The 21,570-nt window shown below is 39.5% G+C and overlaps 1 protein-coding gene across 1 annotated transcript in view; it reads left to right on the top strand.

The window, feature by feature from the left end:
* The first annotated feature begins 291 nt into the window (after positions 1-291).
* The window catches only part of LOC118490486 (uncharacterized mitochondrial protein AtMg00810-like), a 38,830-nt gene continuing 17,551 nt past the window's right edge, over positions 292-21,570 (top strand). Inside the window, exons 1-2 of the mRNA XM_035988147.1 lie at positions 292-453; positions 544-613. Coding sequence (XP_035844040.1) covers positions 292-453; positions 544-613 — 232 coding nt within the window. The remainder of the gene's footprint in view (positions 454-543; positions 614-21,570) is intronic.

The following is a 21,570-nucleotide window of genomic DNA, read 5'->3' as shown; positions in this document are numbered from 1 at the left end:
CACATCCACTATAGCTCATCCAAAATACCAGTCGGGACAAATAAACCACCATCATCAGTCATTGATCAGAAACGTAAAAGAAAATGAGGAACCGAGACGAATGCTTACCGAGTTTGTCGGGAAAAAACGTTGAACAGAAAAGGAACTCCACCGCCGCTGCCGCCGGATCGTTGCCGGAAAACGGCACTTCGCCGTCGATCCCCCTTCTTTCTCTCTCACGGTTCCCTGTAGCTTCTTCTCTCTCAATCTCATGTCTGTCTCTGTCGATTGTTGCTGTGAGCTGCCACCATCATGGTGGTTGACCGGCTGATGAGTGGAAAGGAGTTGGAGGATGGAGATGAGGTGTTAGTGAAGATGGTGGATGGTGGTGTGGGTCTAACAGAACGCGAAACAGCCGGTAACCGGCCGATTTCATTACCGGTCGCCGGAACTGAAACAGGAGGGAGATGTGAGGTGATCGAGTAGTGGGGTTTGTCTAGAGGATTCGAGCCCTGTGCTTTCAATGTGAGTATTTGATTTATGTGAATGTATGTTGAGTTGCAGACAAGGGATTTCAAGTGTTTTGAAATGAGGATATGGATAAGGTTGGAGAAAAGTGAGAGGAGGATGGATGGTATGCGGCTGCAACTTAAGGGAAATTGAGGGTTTGTGTTGTAAAGTTGTCTTTTATATTAGGGTTTGTAAAGTGGGCTTTGGGCTTGGGCCCAAGACCCACAAGCCCAATCCTCGAGTTTAGTGCCCCGTCAACTTATACGAACCCGTTTCTCTAAACATTGTCGTAAATTATAATATTAAGTCGAGAATACTAAAAATTACGTTGTAACTCGATATTCGACGCGCATGTTGTCGGTTGAATTAAAACGCGTAAAATTTGGCTCGGTCGCCGTCTTAACTCGTTTTTCGATCCGTTTTCAACTACGAACATTAAAATTCGAAAACAAAGCTAAATATATCGTAATATTTCAGTTTTGAGTTAATACATATGTCGGATGCTTCGTTTTATTGCCAGTGCGTATCTGATTTCCGCGTTTTTCGTTCTCGTTTGCGTTTTGTGGTATTCGAAAGCGTGTTATTTTCACAAAACCACATTCAAATGTAAAGTTATATATGTAGAGCTCGTATTTGTCGGCGTTGTCAGTATTTGTACAGTGTCAGTTCGTTATCGCTTAACGATCAGTAGTTTTCTCACAAATCCACATGCGCGCACTGTAAAGTTAGATAGGCGTTCCTAGGCGTTGCAATAGCCTAATTAAGTTAACTCGTGTCTTAAACACTACTTATCATCCCATAAACGTTTGTTAATCGCGTAATTATAAGCCGTTAATTGCCGGTTGTCACAGCAAATTCCTCGGGTTTCGCTCGCGTATAGTGGTCAAAGTATAAATTTTGAGTATGAATAAAAACATGAGCATAGTATAAGTTTTAAATATGAAGATGCATGCAAGAATAACGACAACGCATGGTTAATAGTATTATCACAAGTATAAACATGACACATATGAAAAATGAGTACCAATGTGAGTGCAATTTGAGCACACACGAATGACGTGAGTATAAACACAATTCGTACAAATGAGAGTATAAACATAAATACCAGTATAAAAGAAATCGTATAAACGTGAGTATAAATGCGAGTACGAGTATGAGTATGACATAAACCGTATAAACGCGAGTACGAGTAAAGCATAAATCGTATAAATGAGAGTATAAACACGAGTACGAGTGTGAATACGAGTATACATATGAACACACAACATGTGAGTATGAATATGAGTATGAGTATGAGTATGAGTATGAGTATGAGTATGAACGTAAGATGCATGAGCATGCTTACGAACGTGAATATAAGTGTAAAACACGTTTAAGTATGAAAAGTGTGTAAGTGTGAATATAAATGTAAAATGTATAAACATGGATACGAATATAAACGTGAATATAAGTATGAAGTAAATGTACAATTGTGAGTATGGGTATAAACGTAAAATGTATAAATTTTGGGTTATAACATAAATATGTAAGTATGTATATAAGTGTAGACATAAAATTTATAAGTATGAGTGTAAGTAATAATGATTTTTGTTTACAATATTAATCGAAATATACAAATTTAAGCACGAAGTTTTGGTTAGGAAAGAAAAGAAAACAAATTATATGTGTGCGATTGTTGTGATGTATTGACTAAAACGTGTAAAATGGTATGTATTGAGTCGATTTGGAATGTGGAGTCTAGGTTGTGAAGTTGAAGAGAATATTCAACATCTATTGGTTTCGTGAAATGGTACTTTGTAAAAGAATGAAATGCTACTCTTGTTTTTTTTTTAAATTTACATAAGTTGAAAAATTATTGGTTCTTATGAAGTTTCCTTGCCCATACGTTTTAAATTTAATTGACGTATTGAATAATGGTTGAAAAGGTTCTAGAAGTACATAAGGTTGCATTGTTTTATATAACTTTTCATTAACGAAGAAATTCGAGGTTTAGAGATTCTTGTGATAACGTTGATTCTTAAGAAAAGAGGATTTTGATATACGAACTTAGTGATTGTTGAAAAAGCGTCTTTAATAAAACGTTTAATTGATTTTGAAAGAAGTTTTAGTAAATGATTGAATAATATTGCTAATATTTTATAGGTGTGTGCGAAAAAAATTGGTTTGATTCCCAATTGAAGATAGAAATCTCTAGTTTAATGATATGAGATGAGATTGTTTCAATAGTTACGTTGAATACAAAATTTCATGGGCAATGGATTTATTAGACCAACTAGGTTGATAAGTAGCATTTCGTGAATTTTGAAAATAGAGGAATAAGCGTTTATGGTAAAAGTTAAGAATATTGTGTATGAGCTATATGAAAATAGATTGTAGGATAAGAAATTCGTTCATATAAACAATGCATGTTGAATTAATTAGAGATTTGGCTAATGATAAACGATTTGGATATAAGCATGATCGTGTTTATATAATATAGTCTATTAAAAGAAAGTATTGGTAACGATCACCTAGGTAAGGGAATCACCCGTAACCCATTGGCGAGGTCGTTGTAAGATGAGAAAAAGAAGCGGAGTTAATCGTCAAGTAAGGAAATCACTCCTATCTCGATGATATGTCTCCACTTGTTGTTACAAAAAGTGTAGATAAAATTACGTGAAATTATGCATGCTAATAGTGTAAAATCGTATGAAAGATAATAGTATGATGTATGTGCAAAAGTGAAATCTCAAAAATGGTTCAAAATTGAGAAGAGAGAATTGCATCATAAGAGATCGAAAATAATAACGTGTAAGTTCGATTAAAATTTGGATGGTTCCAAAATGGAACTTTGACTAACCGAAGTGGTCGAAAAGTCTTTTGAAATTGTGAAGCATGCTTTGGCCTAATAGGTGGTCTACTCTCGCCGACAAGTCGGTTAACGGTATTCACCCTTCCGGTTACTACATGCTCCAATTCAATTAGAAATTCTAGACTTGGCGAGATTTATGGAAAATCAAGGAGTGGGACTAGTCGATGAGATGCGGGTTTCACCCCTAACTTGACGATTTCATACCCTAAGTGTGGTCGGTACTCGTCGGGTCAAAATTTAATTTCGACACATTGACGAGGGTCCACTAGAATTTGAAATTGAAATTCTTCATCAAGGTGAGGACTTCACTCCTAACTTGATGATGAATTTCGTGTAAAACGAATAGGTAGATTGAGAGTCGTTCACCAAATTGTGGATTTCACGCCTATTTTGGTGAAGTCGTCTCGTTTGTATGATACAAGTGTTTGCGGATTTAGAATAGTTGAGTAAAATGTATGAGGAAAAAAGTATGTCGAAGATTAACCAAACAAGTATAAACGTGTCAAGAATGGCACATAAAGAATGAGATATTAAAACAAATATTAACACATAATAAAACAAGTATTAACACACAAGAATAGCATATCAAGTATTAATATATAAGTGGCATATACATTTAAAAGATAAAAAGAGGATAAATAAGAAGTAATCAAAGTAGCATGCAAGTAGTCTCGAGCAAAACGTAGAAATAAGGCTCTAAAACTATAGACTAGGTAAAAGCATTCCTACTTTTCCTAATTCCCTATAGTTATGGCTCTGATACCAATCTGTCACACCCCAACCGATGGCGGAAACATCGGGATGAGACAAACAAATTTCTCAAAACATCATAACACTATGTGACAATATAAATTAAATTGGATTTCATAAATTGCTAAAGTATAATATGTGACAACTGTGCTCTGTAATCGATGGACGATGTAAAACAATGTTGATTATTAATAAAACAATGTGCTTTGGTGTTATTATATGTGTTTTTGGGTTATTATGTGTGTATTTGTGTTTGGTGACTTTTACAATTCGATTCAATTCCAATTTCAAGCTCTAAATCGCTTTTTTGAAGGTTATACGCGCACTGATGCGTAAATATAACCAGTTTAATACAACAAACACTCCGGAATAGTGAAATAGGCTTAACATGCCTTAAATAACCTCCACATTACTTAGAAATAAGTTTTGGATGGTTTGGTGTGTTAAAATCAACCTTGTTCGATCGCAGGGACTATTTGTGTCAAACTGTGAAACTATACCGAATTGTGTAGTAACGAACACTCCGGAAGTTGATCATAAGTTAAATATACCATAAATATCCTTTACATAGCTTAGAAATAGGCTTTGAAGGGTTCGGTATGCTAAAATAAACTTTATTGATCAATAGGGACTAAAAGCGTCAAAAAGTGCACTAGTTTGCATTTTCGCGCATATCTTACGTTCTGAATATATCCGGACATCTAAAAATTCATGTAATCATTAAAATATTATGTTTTAGTGTTTGGCATGATAAAATTCCATTCGTCGCTTAATTTAGATCGTTTTTGCGTTCGTTACGACTTCCGTCGTAATTAACCGAACAACGCAACCGTACGACCAAACGAACCGACATTCGAGATGTTTTTGAGAATATTTTAAGTTCCCTATACTTTAACTTTATTTTAGATCCTTGAAATGGGGTTAACGGGGCTTGAAAGTGCCAAAACAAATCAAGTTTTACAAGTGTAGGGACCATTTTTGAAATTTCTGGCAGATTCAATGAACCTAGTCCATTTTGAAGTGTTGATGGTTTTCACCCATGGTTTTGCAAAACCATGGGCTGGTATTCAATGAACATAGTCCACATTAGGGGCTCCCATGGTTTTAGAAAACCATGGGCACACATGTAAGGTCCAGATCAAAGTTCAGTTTTCGAGGAACGATCTTGACGGTTCTAGAAATCCTATATATACCCCATCCATTTCACTTCAAAACCCACAATTTGAAATCTGATTTATGCTCTCTAAGTGGAAGTATATGCTTCCTACCTGAGAGAAAAATCGGAATCAAATCTTGCGGGGACCTTCTGTAAGCGTTCTTTCGTTCTTTTCATTCGTTTTAGCGTTAAAGTCAAACTGCGTTTGACTTTCTGCTTTGACCAGTTTATGGTCAACGCGAAGTTCGTTTGAACTTCATAACGTGAGCGTAATCACGATGTTATAGTCCCTAAGTGACTATACCTACTGATTACCACGTTATCTAGGCTCAGTGACGAGTCGTAGTTTCGGCCAAAATGCGTTTTCTTGCGTATTTTGTAACCCAACTACTCTTGGATGTCAAAACCGGTTGTTTTGATATCAAAACCTGTTTTCTAACTTAACTAAACATGTTCTAGCATGTTTAGCTCGTCACTTTTTAGTTTGGTGCTTGTGTAGAGTCGTAAGTCAAGCGGAATAAACACCCGCTTAGACTTTCGAACACGACCCGTTTGGTCGATCGCTAGGATCCGACCAAACATGTTTAGTGACCATAGTAGCGTAGGGAATAACCTTTTGAGGTTATACCTTATGGTCACTTAGGTTTGGTTAGTCGCATGATAAGTAGTTATGTGCCTTTGGTAAATTTCCAAAATACCCTTTTCATACATAATTGGTAATTAAGCATATGTAACCTAAACTTTTGTCACGGAACTGATTATGTAACATAATTAAACATGTATGGGCATAAATACTTGCCATAGGACTAGTTAGACATCTCGAACGTGCATTGCGCGCACGACGCGTTAAAGTAGCATAAGCTACCTTAATGGGTCACGATGGGTCGAAAGCACTTAGGTTAGGTTCCGATTTAGAATGTAGGCTTTATTAAACCATATCACATGAGTTCCAACACTCATTTGGTTTACAAGACCTCATTCTGTCCGATCTTCCGATTTAGGCGTCTATTGTTTGACTAGTGGTTCGATTATTAGGTGCTACTTGATTTCTCTGATTTGCTTGAGTTTGTTGGAGTTCTATTTGATCGAGGATACTTTGCATTTCATGTGAGTACATAGTTCCCCTGTTTTACTGTTTTTAAATGTTTTGGGGTGATTCATATGTACGAAATGTTTTCAAGGTTTAAACGATGATTTCAAAAACGATTAAAACAATTTTTACTAAACTAATAATGATTTCAATAATGTGAACAAAACTTGATGGTTGTAGTTACATAACGAATTACATTCATTAATTTTGGCCTAACCGACCAGTATTAGGTTATGGTACCGTAGGATCTGACAAATCCCGCTACTTTACTACACCCATGGTTATGTGTGGGGGTTGTGGGTAGCGACTGAATCTGATGATTAATTAACTTACCCTTTGGTGGTTTGTTAATTCGAGAAGCGATAAGCGAGGTGATCGAGTCACGAAGGTTTGAATGTTATTAACGAGACGACCATATATAAGTTATCACAATTAAAACGAGGACGATTTAAACGATTTAAACGAGTAAACGATTTGGGAACGATTTGGAAACAATTTGGAAACGATGTTAAACAATTTGGGTAAACGATTGGTTTTTGGCTAGTGTTTAGATAACGGGACGGGTGTAATATGGTGAAAACATGGTAGATACGCCGCTGGTACTTCTTATATATAAGTGTTTTCAACATATTACATACCGTGGCGTTATTTAGTTCACTTGGGTAAACGATTTTGGAACGATATCACACAAACGAGGTTTTCGAAATAATATAAACCATAGGAGTTTTATTAACGAGATTTTATTAACGATTTAATACGAGATGTTTTACAAATTGCTTTACTAAAACAAATGTTTTTGGGTTAAGAATCATGGCTACGAGGTTTTATAAACTATAATCAACTTGATTTGAGTTGGTTAACTATGTTGCAATACATTTTCTTTCAAAACAAGGTTTGTATTTTGACTTTTGTAGTCTAATAAAGTACTGCAACATATAAACGAGCCATGATTTCGATACTCTTATAAAACCTATGTACTCGCCAGCATTTCCTTGCTGACTAAGTTTTTAAATATGTTTCAGGTGTTGATGCTTGATCGATTTCTAGGATGCATGCGTCACATAGGATCTGGACAAGGCCTTAGTGACATAATAACTATGATAGACGATATAAAACTTGTTTGTTCTATGTGTTAAGACAATGTAATGTTTAATTCTATCAATAAAACAAAACTATTTTGTGTCCATGGTTGTGAAACAATAGCTTCTGTTGCAATACTCCCTGACGTTTCTGCCACGGTTTGTTGTCCTACGTGGTCGGGGTGTGATAGAAGAAAGTTGGTATCAGAGCCAATGGTTATAGGGAATTAGGTTATTAGTAATGCTTTAACCTAGACTATAACTTTAGGACCCTAACACAAGTTTACTTGTGTTTAGATTTTAAGACAATACCGTCACCTATCCTTAGGTGATAACCACAACGAGAACACAAATCCGAATCTGCTTCGAAAATTAATCATCCGTTCTAGGATGATTGATTACTAGGTTTTGAATCCTTCCAGTTTGACTCATGCTTAGCATAGTGCTTTCTGGGTTTTCAAAATCTCGTCAAAGTTTGGGTCTAAATAATGTGAACACGTGCAAACTGGAAGAGTGAATGCCTGTACCCTGGGTTTTCTGTCTAAGGCTAGAGTGTTCGTACAAATCCACATAATCGGACCAGTCACTCTTACCTGAGAATTCTTGGGGTGAGTGTTCACTTATAGGTGAGCATGTGTAACACCTCGAATTTTTGTGTCCAATAATGTGTTAACACGTGTCATTTGTTTACACGTGGCATTGATATTAAATAAAGGACTAATTTTGACAAACCTTGAAAGTATATAAATTCGAGGGTTATAAATGTCAACAAGGGTAAATATACTGTATAGTAACCCTAAATAAATGCTTGAACCTTCAAACGAATGTATCATAGATCGTACGAAAGCGAAACACGAAAGAAAGTAAGAGATTACAAGCTACAGGGGTTAACTGTGTCAACATGTTTAATTATACCTCTGAGTGACCCTTTAACGTTCCCGAGGCTTGGTAACGTATTATACACTCACTAAAATATAATATATAAATTTCGCGAAGTTTCGTTATGAAACAAGAAAGTTACGATCGAATTCGTAGGAGAAGGGTTAAAAGCGTCAATAATGAAAATTAAGGCTTTCTGAATAATTAATAAACTAATCGGGGACTTAACAACGCGGGTAAATAACACGAGGTCCTTAGTTGTAATTAACCGAGGGCCAAACCGCAAAGTTACCCCTTCAAACCCGAAAGGTCAGGTAAATCATTACGAAAGATTTCGTTATTAATTACCAGATTCTGATAATCATTTCAAAAGATTTAAAATTTCTGGAAACCAAGCCTCTCGCGACCCGCGTTAAGTAATAGCCTAAGTGTAGGCGGGCCGCGAGCCTCCTGTTTTACGCGCCTGTTATTTGAATTCCAGGCGATCCGCATTAAACAAGCATGGAACTCCCATGCGGGCCGCGTAAAACGCCCAGATGCAGAAAGTTGTAACTACTTGCCTTTTGGAGCCTTTGAACGATCAAAACACCAATGAATGAGGCATGGGCACCCTACACTTGACCCATATCACTTAGGGACACCTGCCCATGATCCATGATCAAATGTAGACTGAGTTGTGATGATCTTAGGTGCTTTCTTGGGCTATAAATAGCATACTTGTGAGCATATGTTCACCACACCTCAAACACACATCTCTGATCATTCTAAGAGCTCCCAAGCATCCATCTCTGCTCTATAAGCAAGAAACAACTTCTGTAAGTCGTTCACAATCAATATGGTCTTGCATTTCCATAGTTATAGCTTATAAACACAACCGTCGTAACTAACGGTTGTCATTACAATAACTTGCAAATGGTTCAGTCTTATGACGAATCAAAAGTGGTTTTGAGTTGGTATTTATGTGGGTAATAAACCTCTAAAAGGGTTCCCCCTGATCACCACTCTAACTATGTCAAATATCGAGTCAAACGCGCACTTAAAAAGTCAACAGAAAGCTATTTTAGCGATTTATGCATAATCTGTAATGTATATGTTATGAAACCTGTTTTGCCACTTATAAAACATGATATTAAGTATATAAACCTGTTTGCGCTCGTTTGAATCGACCGTTTGCTATATTAACCCAGTTCGGAGCCGAATGTCGCAAAAGTTTGACTTTTGCTTTGACTTCAGTTCTGACCCGTTTTAGTGAGGTATAGATATACCTTAGGACTCTCTTAGGACCAGGTTACATGAAGGTATAAACCTCTGTAATCGGTTCATGAGTTATCCGAGTCTTTTGCGCATTTCCGTTAATCGCCTAAAAGTTGACCGTAACGCCATTTTGAAAATAAAACGAGTATTTCGGACACGTGAACAGACCAAAACCTTGCTTATTAAATTATAAGCATGTCCTTAAAGTTTCACGTCAATCCGAGGTCTAGAATGAGAGTTATGCTAAAAGGCGCATTTAAAGTAAACTTTAGTAATTAACGGCGCAATTAGCATAACACCTATCTAAACCAAGATTTCGTCACCAAAACTTTTACCCACTGTATTAAAATAATATTTTGGAAATTTTGAAGATTTTTAATGATTTTTACCTCGCTCATAACCTGCGGTTATGGCTACGGTTCGGTAAATACCGAATATGCCCTTTTCGGCCAAAACATGAGTTCTACAAAGTCTTTTGACCCGATTCCAGTTGCTACTGATTTTAAATAATAAATAAAGTATTTTAAGCTTTATAAGCTGTTCGGGAAACTCAGATTTCCAGTAGAACTCGAAAAGCTCTTTTAAAAGTCTTTAAAATGACCAAAAAGCACCTACGGGGCATAATATTAACTTAAACTCGTTACGGGCATCACGGAAGGTAACCTACTGATACCACAACCTCTTTAAGGCATATTGACTTAGGAAATAAGCGTAGGACTCTCATGGTTAACCGTTTCGCCTATTGCGCGCACGGTTCGGCTTATGAAACTAGTTTTCATAATTTAGCCGATACGGGTCAAATTATATTATTTGAACCCCAAATTCCAGAGTGTGAACCATAAACCCATATAAAACAAGTCTCTGAACTTGTTGGGTCAGAATCACACTCCATTCTCGGTTTTCGCCTTTTCGCGCGATTAAACCATATCCATATATATATCGGAACCCACCGGTCTAGGCTACGGCCATTATAACGACTCGTTAGGATTCTAAGAGGTTAATTAAAACCTTCGTTCCAGATTAGGAGCCCCAGTAAAAGCTATCGGTGATTTAATCCAAATTAAGGAAATATACTTGCAAAGGTAAATACTTTAACTTATTTCCCCTATATGGGCTTGGGTTACGGTATATTAATACCGCTTGATTGAGCATTATATTCTTCCATCGCTTAGGTGGTTAATTAAATAATATGATTGGCTCATTTAAACAGTTTTGTTTCTTAAAAGCCTTTGGGGGGTTTAATGACCGTTGTCCCGGATATCCTTGGCATCATTTTACGAAATGGCCACGACCATCGACATCCCGGTGTAGGCGTACACCCGGTATATATTGTCGACATTAAATTAAAAGACGTAGCCGTTGGTTTTTATACTACGGTTTTACGCAATGGGGTGTGTCTATAAATCTTTAACCCGGCACGACCCGGGCTACTGAACGCATAAAAGAACATGTAAAACGTTCACAAGATTTTAATAATTTTCCCAAGTTATAAAAGAGTTTGTGCCTTGTGCATTCAAATCAATTTTAAATAAACATTTTCAAATGTGTCAGTTGAATGTATTTACCAGTGTAAACTGACGTATTTTCCCCAAAAAGATTAAGTGCAGGTACTATACGAAATGGGCTGGTATAGGCGTCCTAAGCATCGTACATAGTCTCGCAAACTCGATGCTGCATCTGAATGAACAATATTTATTACTTTTTGATCCGCTGTGGATATATTCAACTTCTGTAATACATTTGATATTACAACCAGAGGTTGAAGTTTATATATTTATCTTAAGCTTCCGCTGTGCATTATATAATTGTGTGGTTTGACTATATTGTTGCCAACATCGTCACGGTAATCCCCCACCGGGCCCACCGGTGAGACACGTGGAAATCGGGGTGTGACAGGTTGGTATCAGAGCCAACATTGAGTGAATTAAACACTATCCTATTGTGTTTAATCTCAATGACACAATTGCACATACTTGAGTCTAGACAAGAACTTAGGACAAATTCGAATTGTTATTCCAAATTTGTCTTTTTCTTTATTTATTGGAATTTAAAGTTTTATAAAGCAGGAAAATGCCACCTGTTATATTCCGAGGAAGAGGAAGGGGAAGAAGAGGCAGAGGAGAAATCGTGACACATCACGATAACGAAGCTGGACCATCAGGTACAAGACATCCTTCAATGACAAGGAGCGAAGAACCACAACGACGAAGAGATCTCTACGAACCCGCGAGGCATTCCACCTCGCACAGCTCAACGCCATCCTACCGGCACTCCTTTGGGCCAAACTCAGAGAATGATCCCAACAACCCACAACCTTCCTTCATACCTCTACAACGTTCGGTATCGCACCGAAATTACGACGACCCTACTCCCTACTACATAGGTCAGTTTAATCCAGCTGACTACATACAGGAACCTTCAGGTTTTGTTCCACTAGGGCCACAAGATCACTTCTCCGAGGACCATATGGATGAAGATACTGATCCAACAGAACCTTCTCGTGGTACGCCCACGCATCCGATAGAAGTCTCTGATGGGTCATCCTTCCACGGCACACCCTATCAGGGGCCAGACAGTTTCCAAGCGTTGTTTGACCGACATGAGTGGTACTACACGCCACCTCAACAGACATCTCAACAACCGCGACATCCACAGGATCCCTCTGAGGATTCACGCTTTGAGGCAGTTACGCCACCACCTCCGCCACCGGCACAACCAGTAATACCTGATCCGCCAAGGCGTAGGAGGACAAATGCTCGTATGTCTACACGAGGAGGAGGGGGTATCCACTTCAGCACTCCTCGACATTCTAGTAGTAGCCACTATCCGCCACTACAAGAAGAAGGACCTTCAAGTCCTATACAGGAGGCGAACTCCGCATCAGCTGCACAAAATTCGCCACCATTTGGGTATGACCAACCCATACCTGCTTACACGGGTCCAACGGCTTAAAACCCGTTCGAACTGTCACAAGCACAATACAACTACGGCTATGAGCGCGACCCATATGTGGTGTCGGCAAGATATAATGCGCGCTACCCTGACGGAGCACATGGAAACATGGGACCACCGGACTACTCAGCTCATGGGTATCCAATACCTCCCAAACCCCCAGTTCCGCAACAAGCGCCACAACCACGATTTTCTCCTCCTGAACAGGAAGAGATACTCCATCGACTAGATCGTGTGGAGAGAGAGTTCGAAGAAGAGAAAAAGAGCCACCGAGGATTTCTCAAGGGCTTGGCGAACCTACTAAAGGGCAAAAAGAAGAAACGTGACCACTAGCCCTTAATAATTGTACTAATGTAATTTCTACTTTGAAATAAGTCCCTGCGTGGACACTTATCGTATTTCAGTCCCTACGTGGACTTATCTTTTGTCCTTGCATGGACACCTATCTTATGTTAGTCCCTGCGTGGACTTGTCACTTATTTTATACCTCTATGGAGGTATATACTATTTGAAAGACCCGTTTAGGGCGATATGTAATTGTATTTGAGATTATGGAATGTATGTTATGAGTTTTGTTTTAATATGTATGAAATAAATCAAAACCAATCCTTTTAATTGATCTGCCTAAATAAAGAATCTTAAAAGGTGAAACCTAGCTTGGTGTCTTTTAAGATCCAGTCAAGATGGTATGGCCTAATTGAAAAGATTCTGATTCCCTGTTAACCTCTGTACGCATGTTAACAATCATGGCAGAAGTGATTCGTTAAAATCACGCACGTCATTCTTATACAATAATCCTTTAAGGATTTCAAAACCCAACTAAATGATTTATAAATCGTGGGTTAAATCACCAATGAAGGTGATCAACTTTATTAAAACATCCATTAGAGATGTAGTGCCTATGGGCCAACCATATTAAAACATCCATTAGAGATGTAGTGCCTACGGGCCAACTTTATTAAAACATCCATTAGAGATGTAGTGCCTACGGGCCAACTTTATTAAAACATCCATTAGAAATGTAGTGCCTACGGGCCAACCATATTAAAACATCCATTAGAGGTGTAGTGCCTATGGGCCGTAATAATTGACTTATAAAGACAAAAGACAGTGGTGGTCTATGACTCCCTGCCAGAAAGGGGTAAGAGAACTACGGTTCAAACCTCTATGCCTTTGGTTCTCTGAAATCTCGGCTAATATTATAAAACATCATCATGATTAGGCTTTATGCCGCCAATACTATTTATATAGCTGAAATAGGATATATTCAAATCCTAATATGTAATGAAGTAATAAGTTAACCAAATATGGTCTCTGTACCATGGTTGACAAATTGTCATAAAAGACAATCATATGATAATCTCCTGAATAAAATTTTGTTATCTTCTGTAACAGATTCAAGTTACAATGGCGGATCCCAACGGAGAGAATAGCCATACTAATGATGATGACTACGACAATGCGCCAGTGCATCTGACTGGCGCACAGCTGAAGGCTCTGATTGACAATGCTGTTCAGGCAGCTCTTGATCGTCAATATACCGAGTCCCAAGGCAGAACCGTGTCAAAACCACTCTCTAAACCAAAGACACACTCCAAACCACCCTCTCAACCCAAGAAAGATGACGACAAACACTCGTCCACTGAGAACAGCGTTCATCGTGATAGGGAATATACTGATGCATCAAATGCTAAGGGTTGCACTTACAAATACTTTGTATCTTGTAAGCCCCGGGAATTTACAGGGGAGAAAGGTGCTGTGGATTGTATCACCTGGCTAGATGAGATGGACACTATTGTGGACATCAGCGGGTGTGCAGCGAGGGATGTGGTGAAGTATGTGTCCCAGTCATTTAAGGGCGAGGCCCTGGCATGGTGGAGAGCGTTGGTGCAGGCATCTGGTAAGTCTGCTTTATACAAGATGACATGGGAGGAATTTATTGCTCTCATTAAGGAAAACTACTGTCCTCAGCATGACGTTGAGAAGATCGAGGCTGACTTTGTGTCACTGGTGATGACGAACCTGGACTGCCAGGCATATTTGACGAGCTTCAATACGATGTCTCGCCTAGTCCCATACCTTGTAACACCAGAACCCCGAAGAATCGCCCGTTTCATTGGGGGCTTGGAGCCTGCGATAAAGGCGAGTGTAAAGGCCTCTCGGCCGACGACCTTCAGGTCAGTTACTGACCTCTCCTTATCTCTAACTTTAGATGCTGTCCGTCTGAGGACACTAAGGAGCAAGGAGGCCGAGAAGAGGAAACGTGAGGATGATACCTCGCGGAGGTCAGGGAAAAAGCACCGTGGAAACGGTGATGGCAAAAAGGGGTCGGAGGCGAAGAAAGATGGGCAAGCTGGTGAAAGGCCCAACTGCAAAATCTGCAAGAAACCCCACTCTGGAAAGTGCAGATTTGCATCAAATTCACAGTCGCAATCTAAGACTCCTTCCTGTGGACTATGCAAGTCCAAGGATCATAAGACTGTGGAGTGCAAAAAGATCAAGGATGCAACCTGCTATGGTTGTAATGAAAAGGGGCACATCAAGAGTAACTGCCCTAAGTATGCCAAGAAGGCGGAAGAGACGAAGAAGTCAAATGCGAGAGTTTTTCGCATGGATGCAAAGGAAGCGGTCCAGAACGACAACGTGCATACAGGTACTTTTCTCGTAAATAATATATTTGCAAGAGTACTATTCGATTCTGGCGCTGATAAATCCTTTGTAGACCAGAAATTTTGCCAACTACTAAATATGCCTATCAAAACCCTTGATGCGAAATACGAAGTAGAGTTAGCAGACGGCAAGATAGAAACCGTCTCAACTATTCTAGAAGGATGTGAAATGTCCATTAGGAACCATTCTTTTCCTTTATCTCTACTTCCTTTCAAACTAGCGGGTTTCGACATAGTCCTAGGCATGGACTGGTTATCCCGTAATCAGGCCCAAATCATTTGCGGCAAGAGGCAGATAGTTTTAAAGGCTCCGAGTGGTGAATCTCTTACCATTCGAGGAGATACGCAGTATGGGTTACCCGAGGACGTATCTATGCTCAAAGCTTCAAGGTATTTTGAACAGAGGCTGCGTAATTTACATGGCTCAGGTAATAATAGAAGAACCTAAGCGGAAGATCGAAGATCTTCCTGTCATTTCTGAATACCCCGAGGTTTTTCCCGAAGAACTACCTGGTTTGCCACCAGATAGACAAGTGGAGTTCAGAATAGACATCATTCCTGGAGCAGCTCCGATAGCAAGAGCACCGTACAGGCTAGCTCCAACGGAAATGAAAGAACTGAGGACCCAGTTGGATGAACTGCTGGCGAAAAGTTTTATCAGACCTAGTTCATCTCCCTGGGGAGCTCCTGTCCTGTTTGTAAAGAAGAAGGACGGATCAATGCGGTTGTGCATTGATTACCGTGAGCTGAACAAAGTTACCATAAAGAATAGATATCCTTTGCCACGGATCGATGATCTGTTCGATCAGCTGCAAGGAGCGAGCTACTTTTCGAAGATCGACTTGAGGTCGGGCTATCATCAGCTAAGGGTCAGAGATGAAGATGTACATAAGACAGCATTTAGGACTCGCTATGGTCATTACGAGTTCCTAGTGATGCCTTTTGGGCTCACAAATGCACCGGCTGCGTTCATGGATCTCATGAATCGCGTCTGCAAGCCGTATTTGGACAAATTTATCATAGTCTTCATCGACGATATCCTTATATATTCCAAGAACCAAGCAGACCACGAGAAGCACCTCCGTTGCATTCTCGAATTACTACAGCGTGAGAAACTCTACGCCAAATTCTCGAAATGTGAATTCTGGCTACGAGAGGTTCAGTTTTTAGGACACGTTGTGAGTGAGCGTGGTATTCAAGTAGATCCCGCTAAGGTAGAGGCGGTCATGAACTGGCAAGAGCCAAACACGCCTACCGAAATCCGTAGTTTCCTGGGGTTAGCAGGATACTACCGGAGGTTTATTGAAAATTTTTCAAGGATTGCTGCGCCCTTGACTTCCCTAACCAAGAAGAAAGAAAAGTTTATTTGGGGCCCAAAGCAGCAAGAGTCCTTCGAAATACTGAAGCAAAAGCTTAGCAACGCACCTGTGTTGACACTACCTGAAGGTACAGATGGATTCGTAGTTTACTGCGATGCATCACACACAGGCATGGGGTGTGTGCTTATGCAGAAGGGCAAGGTGATTGCCTATGCTTCAAGGCAATTAAAGGTGCATGAAAAGAATTACACCACCCATGATTTGGAGTTGGGTGCCGTTGTATTTGCACTGAAATTATGGAGGCATTACCTTTATGGTATTAAGTTCGTGATTTATTCTGATCACAAAAGCCTCCAGCACCTGTTCAACCAGAAGGAGTTGAACATGAGGCAGCGTCGTTGGATGGAAACCTTGAATGACTATGATTGCGAGATCAGGTACCATCCCGGCAAAGCGAATGTAGTCGCTGATGCCTTAAGCAGGAAAGAAAGGGTAAAACCTATTCGAATCAATGCCAAGAGCATTGAGGTCAAGAACAATTTAATTGAAAGGATTTTAGCTGCACAGCGAGAGGCTGTGTTGGAAGCTAATTATCCTAATGAAAAGTTAGGAGTAACTGAGGAGCAGTTGACTCTTAGCAAGGATGGAATCCTTAGACTGAACGGACGTATATGGGTTCCAATCTATGGAGGACTACGAGATGTTATCCTCCAGGAAGCCCATAGTTCCAGATATTCAGTCCATCCTGGTGCAGACAAAATGTACCAAGACTTAAAAGCAAATTATTGGTGGATAGGCTTGAAAAAGTCTATAGCCGCCCATGTAGCAAAGTGCTTGACTTGTGCTCAAGTCAAAGCCGAGCACCAAAAGCCGTCTGGCTTGCTACAACAACCTGAACTTCCCGAGTGGAAGTGGGAATGCGTAACTATGGACTTCATAACCAAGTTACCCAAAACCAGGAAAGGAAACGATACAATATGGGTCATAGTCGATAGGCTGACTAAATCAGCTCATTTTCTACCCATCAAGGAGACGTATAGCTCCGATATGTTAGCCCAACTTTATGTTGATAAGATTGTAGCCTTACACGGCATACCTGTGACTATTATCTCGGACAGGGATACCAGGTACACGTCTCATTTCTGGAAGAGTTTCCAGCAATCTTTGGGCACGCGTTTAAACTTTAGTACGGCTTACCATCCACAGACGGACGATCAAAGTGAGCGTACTATCCAAACGCTAGAAGACATGCTTCGTGCATGTGCGATCGATTTAGGCGGTAACTGGGATAAGAATCTACCCCTGATCGAATTCTCCTACAATAATAGCTACCACACCAGCATAAAGGCTGCGCCTTTCGAGGCATTATACGGTAGGAAATGTAGATCGCCTGTTTGTTGGGCGGAAGTAGGAGAGGTCCAATTATCAGGACCAGAGATAGTTTTCCAGACGACGGACAAGATTGTCCAGATCCGGGAACGTCTCAAGGCTGCCCGCGATAGGCAGAAGAGCTACGCTGATCCAAAGCGTAAGGATTTTCACTTCGAAGTGGGTGAAAAGGTATTACTTAAGGTGTCACCCTGGAAGGGGGTGATGCGTTTCGGCAAGAAGGGCAAGCTGAGTCCGAGATACATAGGACCTTTTGAGGTCAATGAACGTATCGGATCAGTTGCCTATAAGTTGAACTTGCCTGAAGAGCTCAATGGAATTCACAACGTGTTCCACATCTGCAATCTCAAAAAGTGCTTCGCCGATGAATCATTGGTGATTCCACACACAGATGTGCATATAGATGAGAGCTTAAAATTTATAGAAAGACCTTTGTCGATTGAAGATCGACAGGTGAAGAAACTTCGAAGAAAGCACGTACCGATTGTAAAGGTCAAATGGGATGCTCGTAGAGGTCCCGAATATACGTGGGAAGTCGAAGACACAATGAAAGAAAAGTACCCCTACTTATTTGAGTAAATCTCGGGTCGAGATTTATTTTAAGGGGGTGAGGATGTAACACCTCGAATTTTTGTGTCCAATAATGTGTTAACACGTGTCATTTGTTTACACGTGGCATTGATATTAAATAAAGGACTAATTTTGACAAACCTTGAAAGTATATAAATTCGAGGGTTATAAATGTCAACAAGGGTAAATATACTGTATAGTAACCCTAAATAAATGCTTGAACCTTCAAACGAATGTATCATAGATCGTACGAAAGCGAAACACGAAAGAAAGTAAGAGATTACAAGCTACAGGGGTTAACTGTGTCAACATGTTTAATTATACCTCTGAGTGACCCTTTAACGTTCTCGAGGCTTGGTAACGTATTATACACTCACTAAAATATAATATATAAATTTCGCGAAGTTTCGTTATGAAACAAGAAAGTTACGATCGAATTCGTAGGAGAAGGGTTAAAAGCTTCAATAATGAAAGTTAAGGCTTTCTGAATAATTAATAAACTAATCGGGGACTTAACAACGCGGGTAAATAACACGAGGTCCTTAGTTGTAATTAACCGAGGGCCAAACCGCAAAGTTACCCCTTCAAACCCGAAAGGTCAGGTAAATCATTACGAAAGATTTCGTTATTAATTACCAGATTCTGATAATCATTTCAAAAGATTTAAAATTTCTGGAAACCAAGCCTCTCGCGACCCGCGTTAAGTAATAGCCTAAGTGTAGGCGGGCCGCGAGCCTCCTGTTTTACGCGCCTGTTATTTGAATTCCAGGCGACCCGCATTAAACAAGCATGGAACTCCCATGCGGGCCGCGTAAAACGCCCAGATGCAGAAAGTTGTAACTACTTGCCTTTTGGAGCCTTTGAACGATCAAAATACCAATGAATGAGGCATGGGCACCCTACACTTGACCCATATCACTTAGGGACACCTGCCCATGATCCATGATCAAATGTAGACTGAGTTGTGATGATCTTAGGTGCTTTCTTGGGCTATAAATAGCATACTTGTGAGCATATGTTCACCACACCTCAAACACACATCTCTGATCATTCTAAGAGCTCCCAAGCATCCATCTCTGCTCTATAAGCAAGAAACAACTTCTGTAAGTCGTTCACAATCAATATGGTCTTGCATTTCCATAGTTATAGCTTATAAACACAACCGTCGTAACTAACGGTTGTCATTACAATAACTTGCAAATGGTTCAGTCTTATGACGAATCAAAAGTGGTTTTGAGTTGGTATTTATGTGGGTAATAAACCTCTAAAAGGGTTCCCCCTGATCACCACTCTAACTATGTCAAATATCGAGTCAAACGCGCACTTAAAAAGTCAACAAAAAGCTATTTTAGCGATTTATGCATAATCTGTAATGTATATGTTATGAAACCTATTTTGACACTTATAAAACATGATATTAAGTATATAAACCTGTTTGCGCTCGTTTGAATCGACCGTTTGCTATATTAACCCGGTTCGGAGCCGAATGTCGCAAAAGTTTGACTTTTGCTTTGACTTCAGTTCTGACCCGTTTTAGTGAGGTATAGATATACCTTAGGACTCTCTTAGGACCAGGTTACATGAAGGTATAAACCTCTGTAATCGGTTCATGAGTTATCCGAGTCTTTTGCGCATTTCCGTTAATCGCCTAAAAGTTGACCGTAACGCCATTTTGAAATTAAAACGAGTATTTTCGGACACGTGAACGGACCAGAACCTTGCTTATTAAATTATAAGCATGTCCTTAAAGTTTCACGTCAATCCGAGGTCTAGAATGAGAGTTATGCTAAAAGGCGCATTTAAAGTAAACTTTAGTAATTAACGGCGCAATTAGCATAACACCTATCTAAACCAAGATTTCGTCACCAAAACTTTTACCCACTGTATTAAAATAATATTTTGGGAATTTTAAAGATTTTTAATGATTTTTACCTCGCTCATAACCTGCGGTTATGGCTACGGTTCGGTAAATACCGAATATGCCCTTTTCGGCCAAAACATGAGTTCTACAAGGTCTTTTGACCCGATTCCAGTTGCTACTGATTTTATATAATAAATAAAGTATTTTAAGCTTTATAAGCTGTTCGGGAAACTCAGATTTCCAGTAGAACTCGAAAAGCTCTTTTAAAAGTCTTTAAAATGACCAAAAAGCCCCTACGGGGCATAATATTAACTTAAACACGTTATGGGCATCACGGAAGGTAACCTACTGATACCACAACCTCTTTAAGGCATATTGACTTAGGAAATAAGCGTAGGACTCTCATGGTTAACCGTTTCGCCTATTGCGTGCACGGTTCGGCTTATGAAACTAGTTTTCATAATTTAGCCGATACGGGTCAAATTATATTATTTGAACCCCAAATTACAGAGTGTGAACCATAAACCCATATAAAACAAGTCTCTGAACTTGTTGGGTCAGAATCACACTCCATTCTCGGTTTTCGCCTTTTCGCGCGATTAAACCATATCCATATATATATCGGAACCCACCGGTCTAGGCTACGGCCATTATAACGACTCGTTAGGATTCTAAGAGGTTAATTAAAACCTTCGTTCCAGATTAGGAGCCCCAGTAAAAGCTATCGGTGATTTAATCCAAATTAAGGAAATATACTTGCAAAGGTAAATACTTTAACTTATTTCCCCTATATGGGCTTGGGTTACGGTATATTAATACCGCTTGATTGAGCATTATATTCTTCCATCGCTTAGGTGGTTAATTAAATAATATGATCGGCTCATTTAAACAGTTTTGTTTCTTAAAAGCCTTTGGGGGGTTTAATGACCGTTGTCCCGGATATCCTTGGCATCATTTTACGAAATGGCCACGACCATCGACATCCCGGTGTAGGCGTACACCCGATATATATTGTCGACATTAAATTAAAAGACGTAGCCGTTGGTTTTTATACTACGGTTTTACGCACTGTGGTGTGTCTATAAATCTTTAACCCGGCATGACCCGGGCTACTGAACGCATAAAAGAACATGTAAAACGTTCACAAGATTTTAATAATTTTCCCAAGTTATAAAAGAGTTTGTGCCTTGTGCATTCAAATCAATTTTAAATAAACATTTTCAAATGTGTCAGATGAATGTATTTACCAGTGTAAACTGACG

The sequence above is a fragment of the Helianthus annuus genome, chromosome 3, assembly GCF_002127325.2.
Source record: "Helianthus annuus cultivar XRQ/B chromosome 3, HanXRQr2.0-SUNRISE, whole genome shotgun sequence".
In the NCBI taxonomy this organism is placed as follows: domain Eukaryota; kingdom Viridiplantae; phylum Streptophyta; class Magnoliopsida; order Asterales; family Asteraceae; genus Helianthus; species Helianthus annuus.
The sequence above is the reverse complement of the archived record's forward strand: the minus strand, read 5'-3'. Positions and strand labels throughout refer to the sequence as shown.